The sequence below is a fragment of the Protomyctophum bolini genome, assembly GCF_963924005.1.
Source record: "Protomyctophum bolini genome assembly, chromosome: 9".
In the NCBI taxonomy this organism is placed as follows: domain Eukaryota; kingdom Metazoa; phylum Chordata; class Actinopteri; order Myctophiformes; family Myctophidae; genus Protomyctophum; species Protomyctophum bolini.
In genome coordinates this window covers 33,783,137-33,797,526 of record NC_137870.1, presented here as the reverse complement: position 1 = coordinate 33,797,526, position 14,390 = coordinate 33,783,137, and the positions used below count along the sequence as shown (strand labels likewise).

The 14,390-nt window shown below is 41.4% G+C and overlaps 1 protein-coding gene across 1 annotated transcript in view; it reads left to right on the top strand.

The window, feature by feature from the left end:
* Positions 1–13,306, top strand: part of igsf9ba (immunoglobulin superfamily, member 9Ba) — a 60,831-nt gene extending 47,525 nt beyond the window's left edge. Inside the window, exons 15-21 of the mRNA XM_080772544.1 lie at positions 252–336; positions 484–645; positions 743–788; positions 1,862–1,948; positions 2,649–4,277; positions 7,307–7,437; positions 8,711–13,306. Coding sequence (XP_080628670.1) covers positions 252–336; positions 484–645; positions 743–788; positions 1,862–1,948; positions 2,649–4,277; positions 7,307–7,437; positions 8,711–8,919 — 2,349 coding nt within the window. The 3' untranslated portion in view covers positions 8,920–13,306. The remainder of the gene's footprint in view (positions 1–251; positions 337–483; positions 646–742; positions 789–1,861; positions 1,949–2,648; positions 4,278–7,306; positions 7,438–8,710) is intronic.
* Positions 13,307–14,390: the final 1,084 nt, after the last annotated feature.

Below are 14,390 nucleotides of genomic sequence, written 5' to 3'. Positions count from 1 at the left end.
CAATTGACCATATTCATACAGTGGCAAAAAAAAGCTAAATGGCCGCTGTCTGAATATGATCAATTAAGTCACAAAAGGAGTGGAGTCACTGCCCACTTTTTTTTTAACAAAACAAACAAAAGTATTCACATCACACTGACTAACTATTTGCATTGAAAGATCCCACTGAGCTACCCGGTACATGTGTTTGCTCTTAGCTACTATGAGACAAACAGAGTGTGATTCTGTTTGTATCCCTGATTCCCTGGCAGGAGTCCTGGTATGAGTTCAGAGTGATGGCAGTCATGGATGACCTCATCAGCGACAGCAGCAACGTAGTGGGTGTGTCTAGCACAGGTGAGCTTCTTGACAGCAGAGTCACAGTCTGTACAGTTCATGTGCCTTTAACCATGAACACAAAACAAAAAAACTTGGGATTTTCATGTGTCCGGCCCGTCAATCCTACCTCAACATGCTGTAATTAGATTACTTATGCTCCATCAGATCCCTTCCCCCCTGCAGAGGTGGCCGATGAGGGGTTGGCACGACCTGTGGTTGCGGGCGTCGTAGCAACCATCTGCTTCCTGGCAGCGGCGGTTCTTTTCAGCACTCTAGCAGCTTGCTTCGTAAACAAGCAGCATCGCCGCAAACTTAAACGCAAACCAGGTTGGCTTTATTCTTTGCTACTGTACTGCTAGTCTAGTTTCTACTGGCTATGTTTCGCTCTGAAACACTATGTTTCTTTCTGTCTTTCTTCTCTTAGACCCTCCCTTGTCAGTGACACACTTCAGGAAAAGCATAGAGTCACCGTAAGTAGCCTCTGAAAGCCAAAGACAATGCCCTGTGATCCCCTGGAGGTAGTTAGCCCTGCAGAGGGTCTTGAACACTACCTTCTTTACCACGTGAAATGACAAGCCCCTCAGCGGCATGTTTGAATAGTTTACACTCTAAGAAATGTGTATTATTAACAAGCAGTGTAAGGCAGCTGAAAGCACAGTCTGGTGAGTAAATTATTACCCGTGAGATGGATAAAGTCATTCAGTGTGTGTTCTCCATTGCATCTTATCAGGAGGAAGTATAACGGTTATTGCAGAGGAGGTGTTATTATTTATATGCATGATGCTTTGTAGACAGTACACATAACAGTCGACACACCGAAGTGTGTGAAGTGGTGAAGCATTGATAACAGACCAGAGAGATTATGTTGGTGTGCAATAGCTACCTCTAGCGGATCACAGACATCGTTCAGAATAGCAAAGTCAGCATTTTAAGCACATTATCCAGAGTGCCACTGCTGCAGTCTCTCTATTGATTTTTGATCCATCTGTATTCTTTAACCTTAAAGGCTTGTCTGCTCTCTGCATGATTCTTAGAGTGTACTAAATGATCAATTCTGTTTGTTTTCATCATTTTAATTCTGCACATTGTAATGTACAATATCAGCTATGTGTGTATGCAATGTACTGTATATGTGTCTGTGTCTGTGTAAATCTGTATTCATGTATAATGTCATTTGAATGTAATTGTCATGTGATAATGTCCAATGTGTAGAAAATCATTTTATATTGAATGTCCAGTTGATTGTGATAATTGATAGGATAAAGATAGGTTTCTGAGAGTTGTTATTTCTTCTTTTTTTTTTTTTAAGGTCCAGGTCAGGTCAGGGGTTCCTTAATTATGTAGCCTGTCCTACATGGATTATTGACCTTATTCAGGCATCGGCCATTTAGATTTTACTTCATACCCAGGGGTGGGGGGGGGGGGATACACACTACCGCCTGAGTATGAAGTAAGAGCAAAGTGGCTGCCGTGTGCTGTAAATATGGCCAATTGATATAGCTGCCAGATGAACTAGGCCCATGTCATTTGTCTCCCAACGCAGGCCTCCCCTCACCCCCTTGCCAGGGGTAGAGCCCTGCTGGGACGAGCCTGCCAGGAGCAGCTACATACCCCCGCCCGTCAGCCCCCTGTGAGTGCCTGCCTGCACCATAATACAGTGTGCGCTGTGCTGCACTGGCTTGGCCCTGCATGGTTATTGCATTGCATAGAAATCATGAACTGACACTGACTATTTGCTTTAGCGTGCCACCACCGGCCTAACCGCATGCACCGACTTTTTGTATACGCATTGAGTCGGCTGCATGTACAGTACTTTGTATATGCATTCCTTTTTTTATATGTCTACCATATGTAATTCCTTTTAATTAATAAGTAAGTGTTGACAATGCTGCTCCTGGTGTGGAAAAAAATCTTACTTTAAATAGATCCTGGATAGTTGCCATCTGCTTTTTATTTTCATATGCCATATCAGCATATGCAAATAGACCTCAGTTCTGCTAAAGAGGAGGAAATAGATAAGAGATTTGTGGGACGTAGTTGTGGTTGCGTAGTTGGTTCTTATCTCATACTGTCACTCTGGCTTGGTTCATTAGCTGCAGTGCTATCAAGGTTGCTGCTTGTCATTATCATAATACATTTCATTATGGATGCATTGACAAGGCACCATGGTTTTGAGTATTTTGCCATTTGGTTCTCTGTTATTTTAAGTAATTTTGCTTGCTCGTTCGTCTGTTTTCTTTTTCTCATCAACATCATCATGTAGAGTTCCATCTATAGTGTCCGACTGTCCGTCATTCTAAACCCAGCGCACTCTTTGTCTCCTCTGTCAGGCTGTCGTCAGGGAAGATCAGTCCAGAGAGCTCTCCTCCGTCTCGGCCGCGCTCTATTTCCTCGGATGACTCCCACGGTCCCGGCCTTTACGTCAGGAAGCTGCCAAGCCCCCTGCGAGAGAAGGACAAAGAGCTGTCTCTATACAAGAAAACCAAGCGCGCGATAGCCGGCAAGAAGTACAGCGTGTCCAAGTACGAGGCCGAGGTGACCACGCCCATTGAGCTGATCAGCCGCGGACCCGATGGCCGATTCTGCATGGACCTCAGTCCACCGGCGCGCCGCATCCAGGGCTTCCCCTTTGCGGAGGAGTCGGACATGTACCCGGAGTTCCGGCAGTCCGACGAGGAGAATGACTTTGACCCCGGGCCTCTGCCCCCCATCATGCCCACGCTCCGGCCACAGCTCTCCCCGACGTCCTCCAGCCTGGACTCCTCCACGCAGCCCCCCAACTACAGCCCCCGCCTGCACAGGGCCATGGAAGGTATGAGCTTTGTGGAGGGCAGTGCACTTCACGCCTCAGGGCAGGCGCCGGCCTCGCGCTACAGGGGCTTCCCCCAGGGCCCGTTCTATGGGTATCTGGGCAGCCGTGGAGAATCAGGGATTCCACCACCTTTCTACATGCCTGACATCAGCCCGCGTAGCTCTGCTCTGTCCTCCCCTCCGGGCACCGCCGAGGGGCCTTTCGGCTACCCGTCCATCCCAGAGGAAAGTGGGGAGATGATGGAGCATCATCAGTACACTGCATCTGGTCATTCTCTTTCTTTACACAGCCCCCCGCCGCGCTCGCCCGAAAGCTGGCAGCCACACGAGTTCCCCTTCCTGGGTCTAGAAGGCCCACGTTTCATATACCCACCCCACCATCCCTTACATCATACCCAGGACCCGTCCGACCCTCCCCCATACCCCCCCCACTCTATTCCCCCAAGCCGCTTGCACCTCCCTCCCCTAAAGGATCCATCTAGCCCTGGTCTCCTGCAGCTGGAGGTCCCTGTGCCTCCTCCAGGCAGAGACAGGCCCTCGGGGCCTCCGGTTAGGCGCTCAGCTATGCAACAGGCCCAGAGTCTCGGCCAGCTCAGACACACATCCCACGGTGTGGGTGTACCAGTGTTGCCTTACCCTGACCCGTTAGCCCGCGCAGGGAGCCCAAGCACAGCCCCAAGTAGTAGCCCTCAGTCCTGGCTCAGCCCGAGGGAAGGGCGCCGGGCTGACCCCAGTCTCCCCCCGCTGGTACTCCAGCCCTCCCGTCTTTCTCCACTCTCCCAAAGTCCACTTAGCACCCAACCGGGTTCCCCAGATATCCTAGTGCGGCCTCCGCCCCGCCCCAGCATCCTCCGCACCTCCCGGTCTCTGGAGATGCCAGAGATCACCCTGCAGCCCTCTGCCACCGTTAGTTTCTCTCGGAGGTCTTCGCTGACCACCTCTCCCAGCAGGGGCCAGGGTAGCAGACAGCCCAGCCCCAGTTACCGTGCCCACATGTCCTATGCCTCCACTGCAGCCAGTTATCCCTCCCAGTCCCCTTCTCCCCCTCCGGAGTGCAGGGATGTTTTCGGGCAGAGGCCATCCCAGAGAAGGACAGAGGAGGAGATGCTACCCTCAGAGCCTTCTCAGCTCCAGATATCCGCCTCAGGGTAGGTGATGCATTACAGCATAGAATAGTCATACATTCTATTACGGAGGAGACTTAAAGAAACTCCCCATCAGCTCTCTATTCCAAATTTTCTCCCTATTCAATTTTGTTTTACTTTACTTGAATTTTACTTGTTTCCGTTAGGCAAAGCAACAATGCATATTTTGCAATAATATGCAGAAAGCATGTAATTGCATTTAGCACACATTTTATCAGTTCGTAAAGATAAAATGTTTTTAAGATTTTGACAACTCAATGGCATGTGTAAGCTGAATTTGATCATTAAGATGTCCTTTCACTATTATGGCTCATTCTTTTTTAATCATGTCACTGGCTTACAGTGCTAGTAGAAATCAAATCTTAATATTATGATTGGATGAACATTTGAAAAGAAATACTGACATATTTTTTTGTTGTGTTCAAATTCATTTTAAACCTGTTATGGCAAATACAAGCTAGATAACAAATTGGTTTTGAAGAGTATGAAAGTATAACATAGTATCAATGAAATAGAAAATGGAATGCATAAAGTTAATTATGTTGGTGCTCTTCATTCAGTATCATAATTACATTATTGTGTACATTGTATTATGGTTACACACAAAACATAAGAAATATTGTTCTTGAGTTAGTGTAATTGTTTTTCATTATCTGAATGTTAGGATCAAATCTTAACTTTTAATTTACATCCAATATTTTCATGCACTGAAGCTTTCATATACAGTTTAATGCAGGCTAAGACAGTCTACTGTATGTATACATATATACAATACCTGAGGCGCATATACAGTTGTAGCCCATATAGTTTCTAGACTACATACCTTCCTACTACCCCCCCGCACCCACCTCACCACCCCCTGAACCAGCATATAGTGTAAAGGATGAAGCAGAGGCTTGCTCCTTCAATATGGGGAATTAGCATAATAGGGCTGCTGCTTTGTACAGGGTAAGGGTCTTACCTCATTTGTTTTTGATTGATCTCAGCTATCGGGGCAGCGTTGTTGTGACCCGGTCCCCCACGCCGCAATAGGTAAGGGTCGGACCCATGTCTGAGAGGGGAGGGGTCAGCAGGGGGAGGGATCTAATCACTCTCTCCTTTAAAGGGGAATCGCTTGGGTTGTGCCTCTGTACTGGATTCAAGTTAAGTATAGCTAATGGTAATGACTGCAGGATGCATTCTCAATACAGTTCCATGGGACAATGAGCCTGCTGTAGTGTAGGCTACAGTCAAAAAGGCTTGTGAACCATTCAAGGAGGAGGTTTTGGACTGTGGTGTAGCATTTGATCCTATTTGATTGCGGAACACAGGCATAAGTTTCCCTGCACAAAAGCCTTGAATCAATAGAGGACCCACATTGCCGATAGACTGGAGTATTCCCCTTTAAAGTTTTGTTTCATGTGCAAAATGCCATGCATGCATTCTCTAAATCTATCTCTATGACCAAACAAATAACAATAATACTCAGACTAAATTCTCTGTCACATTTGTTGTCCTAAGTGCTTTCGTTTTCTGTCATGTGACTGTTTTTTAATGGCCATTTCCTCTTCCTGTCATGTGACTGTTCTTTAACGGCCATTTCCTCTTCCTGCCATCTCCTCCCGTCAGCATGGTGAAGCCTCTGTACGCAGTGTTCATGTTTATGGAAGTGTGCTGTACAGTGTTCATGTTTATGGAAATTGTAATTTATTCAACACACTGTGGCCACTGCACACAGTAGTGATGATAATGGAAAAATGTGTGCTGCATCTGTCCAGGACTGTTGAACATGCTCAGATTTGTCTCCCCTCTCTGCTAATGGCTTTCAATTTCTCTCTCCACAGTGGCAAATGATGGACAGCCTCTCTAGAGCTTTGTGTTCCTATGCCTTTTGAAACGATACATGTTTGGCACGACAACCTGACTTAATGTATCACTAAGTCAGGTTTTGTCAGCTGGTGTATTTGATCTTTTGAAAGGCAAAGACATTGAGCTAACATTTGAACCTCATGAACCTCCACGTTTAGCATTTGTGAGGTTGTTTTTGGATATTAGTACTTACATACATCTTTCTATGAGAGATGGACAACAAAACCAGAATTCGGTATGAGGTAAAAAAACAACAACAAAAGAAAAACTTTTTTTAAACAGACTGCATATTCTGTTCATGAAGTCATTGTGATTTGATGTATGATAGACTGATTCATCACTATTTTACATATGTTAACTAAACAATTAAAAAAACGGGTGATTATGTTTATGTGGCACTCGTAAAATGAAAATACCTCTTACAGGGATTAAAAAAGAGAATCCTGTCTGTTTCCCATTTTGAAGAAGGACCATATACATCCATATTATAAAAAGAATAAACAGCAAAGAAACTGGTTGATGAAACGACGCTGTTATGCAAACAGTGATTTAGCTTATTTTCATTTCATGGGTTTTATACAGAAAGGTCCAATATTTTCACTGCTTAAGTCCCAATCCAGAATATGAGTCAAATGTACTGATGGGTTTTTTATACTGACATGGGGCTGACATTGCTGTATGTATCTGCATACCATGAGTTTCAATAGTGTAACTAAATACTACACAATGAGACAGATTTTAAGTTATGGTGGGAAGTCCAGGGAATCATTTCAATCAGTCCTGCCCTTGAGGCGTCTGTGACTGACGTAACTTAATAAATCCTGGATTGGGGCTTTCATTCAGATTTTAAGCAGAAATTGACTAAAAGCCAATGATATCATACAGTATGATACAATCAACTAATCATTCATTCATTCAGTCAGCCATTCGTCATTCTTCTTTTCTTTCTTTCTCTCAATCTTTCTGTTTTCTTTCTCAAACGTATTGTTCATTAATGCCGGCAGAGATGAGAATTCATTTTAGCGAAACAGATTATTATAAGCACCAGAGCTCTTTAAATCATGATAGGGCCTGTTGGAATCAAAGTGTGCCATTTTGGCTTTTCACCTTGGGAAGATAGCGCTGCCTGCTGGCCGACGAAACACAAACCACTGTGCATTGCGTGTCTTTCCTCTTGTCCACAGGGAGCCTCTAGGAGCGTCGAGTCATCCTGCCGGGTCTGAGAGTTTACAAGCACTGCTACACCACTGTATTACTAAAGCCAAGGGAGTGGCTGGCAACACCAATAACAATTCAACCTCCAGGAGGAGAACAGGTGACATTATATTAACCACAGACGTGTAGGTGGTCCATTGTTCTGTTATTCCCTTAAATAATTACTTATTATTGTTATCATTATTATTATTAGTTACTATCATCATTGTTATGCTGTAATTGCAACTGTAGGTCGCAGTTTACTATGAACACCTGCATTTCCCGACAGTTGGTCGGACGGTCGGTCACACCTCCATATATGGTTATGCCTCGTGACATCCCGCCTCCATATATGGTCACGCCTCGTGACATCACACCTCATGACACGTCACACCACCATACATGGCCGTCTCCATATTTGAAGATCACAACACTGACCTCATCAAATAGCCATACATGGAGAAGACTGGATCATTACCTAGATCTGCATATATGGAGCCGGCCAGCAACTCTACATCTGACCTCAAACCTCAAACTTTTAGATCTCCATATATGGAGCTGACCTGTTCTGACATTCCATATGTTGATCTGACCTCATCAAACCTAGTACACTCAAGAGACGCTCCATATATGGCCAGTATGGAATTAATTCCATATGTTGATGTGACCCCCCCATGCCAAAGCGGCAGCCGTCTGCCGTCACCCAGGCGGATGCTTGTCGCCCTCAGGGCGTCTTACTGGTGTATGTACAACACATACTGTATGATGCAGACGTGTAAGGATGTGCATATCTCTGCTGTCGCGAAGAAACCACGTAACTCCAAAATGTTCATTTTTAGGAAATTAAAAAAATACATTTTTAAGGAAATTAAGATGACCTTATATTTTAAAAACAAAGCAATACTGCCTCATAAAAGTTGGTACTGTGGCATTATATATTGTCAATTACTTGCATGAGGTCGTGGAGTTTGAGGGTCCAATGGACTCAGTTAAGAGGTTTTGTCCGTAGCACTTGTTACTACTTTTCATTGGTTCAATATTGTTTTAACCAACACACAGACGTAAAGGGTGTTCAATAGCATTGATTTATGCAAAAGCCCTCAAAATTGGAATTACAGTAGGTGATTTGATTTCCTCCTGACAGCAAAGATATGTGTATTGTACTGTATATAAATACATACAGTGTACAGTACACGCTGTATTTCAACTCATTATAATACTGCTTTACAGTATTGTACTGTGCTCGCTGCTCATCTTAATTATGCTCATCAAAACCTTGGTTTTAACCTCATTGTTTATATAATGTGCTTTGTAACTCCGTTCTCAAAAGGTGCTATGAAGATGACTATTATTACGACTTCACCGATGACCCTCTGCCTCTGTCTCCATCACAGGTGTGTCTCCCTCTCAGACCCGGCAGCAATCTCAGACAAGCCTGGAGAGAAAGGATCTCCACTTCCAGAGGAAGAAAAAACGGCAGAAGAGAAAAAACCCATATCTTTATTTGACCTCCTTCCTGCACCGCAGACGGTCTGAGGAGGACCAGACGGGCATCCTGGCCAGCACAGACTCCGATGGACCAAACTATGGGACTCTACGCTGACCTATGCCCACCACTGTCGAATGACAGGCCAAGCCATGGGACTCGACTACACTGACAACCCCGATCTCCCTATCAAGATACTACTCAACTCTTAATCTCTAGGTCTTCCCCTGTGTGTTGCAGTGGGAGCCATCACATGAAGTACTCCAGGGGCTTTTTTTCTAAACATTTGAAAGCAAGAACAATGGCTTTTTTTTCCTGAGTTATCACCACACTAGTTCTCTCTGAGGAATCTCATCTAAAAATAAACTTAGCTCTGAAAATATATAATGTACATAAAATAGTAAAAGGGATTAAATCCTACCAGTAATAAAAGAAAAAGAATACATGGGTTGAATAGTTCATCAAGGTAAAACCTTTCACTGATCATTGAGAGATCCTTCACTGATCATTGAGAGATCCATATATTTAGGTGTTTCAGTGACACAGTGTACTGTTAAACCTGGTGTTTCTGGACTGGGACATGACTTTCCTACAATACAAATAGCGTCAGTATCTAACACAGGGTTCTTATCACCAAATATACCTCAGAGTAAACGCAGAGTTGCTGTAATTCTTGTGGTATACTGTACGTACTTACCGGTACCTTTTTACATATAAAATGTATGGATAAAAAGGTTTAATATCACACACCGCACTCATGAAACAAAATAATATGGCCTAACCTTTATATGATTTTGAAGCTTTTTATGCTCAAATTAACTGGTGTATTATGTTTGATTTTTATTATTATTATTATTATTTTTTTCCAATACAAACCATGCTGTAATGCTCATAATCCAGACCATTACAAGACACAATGTCTTAATTGTTAGTGCTTGATGGTGGTGTATTTGATACTGTCATCATGGCATTTTCTTATGGATTATTAGACCATAGGCTTCAATCACATCAAACTAAAAGTGGGAGTCGCCTGCTCAAAGGGGCTTGAACTGGAAGGGTTGGAACAGGGTGATGAATTGTGATGTGTATTGTAGTATTTCATTAATATGAAATAATTTGTGAAATGAGGCACACATCTAGGTGCCTTTTTTGCCTTTTTCTCTATTGTTTTCTTTTTTTTTCTTTTCTTCTTTTTTTGGATTGTTATTTTTTACATAAGAATCAACTGCCTTTTTATTCGCCTTCTCACATGTCTGTTTTGGGAGTGAGCGACTCCACGATGTATGGCCTCTGCCAAGGACACCCGAGAAAATGCTACAGAAGATGCATTACCCTGGCCTGGATTCTTTTTTATATTTTAAATGGGTACTTATTTGTACCTATTGTGTATATTCCAGTTATAGAACAGAATATGATAACAATTAGTGAGGTTTCAAACTGGGTTTCAAAATATAATGCTGAAGCTCTGGATTTTAGAACACAAATAAACCATGTGTATAGTGTCATTTGAAAAGTGCATACACACTGTACTGTAGTTCTCATGCCGATAGAAACAGTTGGCACAGATGTTCATGTTTCAAAACACTTGTTAGAACTGAAGAGGATTGCTGTTGCTTTGCAAAGTTGGGGAAAAGTTCACAGCTGTTGCCTGGGTGCAGTTCTGCAATTACAGGCTGCAGATAATATTCAAATTGTGGCCATCCTGACTGTTTATCTCTCTCTTAACAATTGTATATTACTTGCTAGCTATTTCTCTGTACGTTTGTTAATTTTCAACACTAACCGATATTGAATGTATGTTTTTGCTGTACAGGAAATGAATGTCCCAATGTCACAGTACAATGAATGACCTGACCCATATTGTTTATAGTGCAGCTGTATTGGTAAAATGCCCCGACATAACAAGTCCAAGCATTTATTTATTCCTTAGTTATTCCTGTATAATTTGGCAAGAGGATATAGTAATACCACACAGGTTTTAATTCTGCTCCCGTCATTCGAATGGCAACAATCACTTTTTTCCCCTTCTATCAGTCATTAGAAGCTAGATTGAATTTAGTTTTGCCTGCCACTAGCAAATCACATGTCAGTAATCAGTAAGTATCCACATGAATCAATTGATCCTGTATCTGCTTACACTGAAGTCTCAAAAAGTCTTGACGAGTGAGAAAGTGATGATTGCCTGAAAATCGAGTTGTTTGAAATTGATACATTGAAGTGCATATTCTACTGTAAGAATTGGTTTCGTGTAAGATATGGGGGGAAAAATTTATATTTGTTATGTACTGTACATGGTGTGTATTGTATTTGTAAAGATGAATCAAACCATGTTTTACAGGAAAATGTTCTGTGTATAAGGATGTATGAAAAGATGATAGGATTCAAAGGAAAAATTAGATTATATATATAAAAAAGTATTTGCTTACAGTATGGCTTTAAGTGGACAGTGTTTATAAAACATTTTAAGGTGCCTCATTTGTCATACTTCAGCAAACATTATTTTATCTTAAAAGAAAAGAAACCTAAATGTTAGTACCGTACAATGTATTATTGCCATAGCCCGTTGGCCGCACAAGTTGAGTAGTATTTTCTCTGATGTATAGTATGTGAATGCCAATTCGAAAAGCTTTAGATGCGGAAATGTGTTGCCCCTATAACCTTTCTGGGACAAAAAATTCAAAATGCATTTTCCCCTTTCATGAGCACACACTGTAGGCCTACTAGATTCACTCAAGATCACTTGCCTTCAGATGTCCAAAGCAAATTTACTGAAGGAAAACGTTCTAAGAGTTGCAGACATCATGGTCATGTACAATGTGCCGTTGGAGAAATTGTGTTTACATTAGTTTGGTATGAAAAACAGTGTGTTAGGGCATAGGTGCTTTCTTTGTACATTACAACTTGGTGCTATGGTAATCCTTGTGGTGCTGTAGAATAGAGGTCTTTGCCTCAAGCAACTCTTCAGTCCTCTGTGTTTGAATAACTAAACTAGCTCCGTTATACAATATAAGTCCTTATCATTGCAGTATCATGGTGTAATTACAGTGATAAACCATGCTGAACATGGAAAGTATTTGTATAAACTCAAATCATAGACTTGAGTGATGTTCAAATTAGCTCAAGATTACCTATTTCTTTAGTGTGTATGTCTTGTCTGTGCTTCCAAGGTACCCTCTTCAAATTATAATTGTGTTGATATTGATAATATTAACCAAGAGGAGGGAGAAACGATACATTGTCACCATCAACCTGATTTGGAGTAGCAGTAGATGCCTAAAAAGGCACAAGAGAGGGAATCTGAGAGCATGGTCAGGTCATGAGGGCATTTCTACACACTATCATACAAGGTTTAAAAACTTAGGTTGACATGCACTGTTTCAAGCACACCACTGCAGGGGCTTCTTGCATTATTTCACAACCTTTGACAATAAGAGTCATACTGGTACTGTACAGTTTAGCCATGGAATATTCATCAGACCACATTTGTATTTATGCTGGTTCTCCTAGTGAAGGTATTGGGAAAGTTATGACTCATACATGCTTTTTCCACGTAGGAGGAACAAAAACATGTACATTGTTTAAGAGGGCTGCTTTGGAGGTACTGTTAGATCAATTTTTGTTTTTTCCAATTTCTCTGCTTACAGCTTTTAGTGCATCATTAGGTGCTGGTAGGATAATACTTAGAGCCAATTTTATTTTATTGTATTAATCTTGCATGTAGAGACAATACAAAATGCCTATTTAGCAATCATTCATGGACATCCAAACTGGTTGTTATTGGACAGAAAATAGAATATGTAGTATTTTCTATATTCTCAGTTTTTTCATGTGTACCAGCACTGATAAACTAGAATGTATTATTCTTGTAGGCTACAATAAGCACTACATTGTTGACTGTTTTAGCATATGCTCATACTCAAGCAAACTAAGTAGTGCTTAAAGGAAGAAAATTTACTACATTTCATGTCGTTTTCATCCATTGAAATCTGTGCTGTACATCACATGTTTACATTCTGTATTCTATGTTGTTTTTCTGTACAATCTGTTTCCATAATGTTCTTTCAATTTAAATACGTATCAAAAATGTTCATATGTAAATATTTCGAAACAAAAACATAATACTTCTTATACTTTTGTCTGTTTCATAATGACCTGATGGTTTTTATTTGTTAGTCATTTTTTTTAATTTGTTTTAGTTCTTTTCAGGGTTTGACATTCTGTTGTGTCATTACATCAGGTAGTTGGCTTCACTTTTTTTTGTGAGCAATTAACTCATGCTGTATGGTGCTGTACCAAAGCCTTATGTATAAAAACTTGTATTGGTTTTCTCGTTTGCCACTGCTGTCCAGGGAACTCTGTATTGTCAGATCATTTGTTACTCACTCCTCATGTTCAACTGCCATGGAACTTTGTTCTTCAAAAGAAATAGACACTGAGCAACATAATAATAAAGGGGAAGGGGGGGGGGGGATCATTCTAGCCTAATGGCAACTGTAGGCTTGTGGGGAATAGAGGCTTTGTGACTGCAGTCCACAGCTCTAGATAAATGGCATAACAATGTATAGGGAAATGCATAGGCTTTCCGGTGGCCCATAATGATGTAGAAATAGGCCTAGCGCATGATGGACAGTATGATCTATCTATCGGCATGTCTGTGAGAATATGAAAGCAGTGTTGTATTCATGTCGCCATATCATTTCAAATGCTTAGTCCCATTCGAAATTTTCCTCTCAAATTTTTGTATTTTGATATAATAAAATAAATGAAAAGATGTTAGCCTGTTTGGGTTTTTTTTTTTTCTCCTGTTTTCAGATTAACATAATTATGCTCTAAGGTGTAGTTCAACAGCTGGACACAAGGTGTAAGTGTTGGGCTATGAGTGAAGAAGAGTGATAGAATCAGTTCAGGGATTTTTATGTAGCCTACTGATATAGCAAACTGGTAATCTACTTTCTTTGTCTCTGAAGTACAGTATACATTTTCACAACCATCCATGTCATCATGATCTCCCTGTTAGTAGGCTACTGTATACATAAAAATACTCATATTCATACTCTGAAAACAGTATAAACAATGTTGATGAACTGATCGAGTGACCAAAAATACATAAATCCATAATAACTAGGCCTACTATAAAACAGCATTATATATTTTCTGTCAAAGATTGTAAAGTATAATGCAGACTACTTGACCATGCAGACCACAAACACACACGCACGCATACACGCGCACGCGCGCGCACACATACACAATGACACAGTGACACACAGTGAGTGACACACACACACGCACACAACTGAGGTCCTTCAAGATGATCGACCTTTGTACTCTTGTTCAAATTCCTCCTCTCAGGCTTGCAAACAAATGAACAACTATCTGCATTCTACATGCATCTGAACTCTGAACTGAAGTGAAGCTGGTCTGTTTGAACCTGTAGTTTATTGGAATAGGTAATTGGCTAATTGAATGGTCCTATAACATTACCTTCACGTAGCCTACAAAGTACAAACTATAGGCTACACAGCTAAATATAATAATAATAATATTAAATAATAATAATAATAATAATAATAAATAATAATAATAAT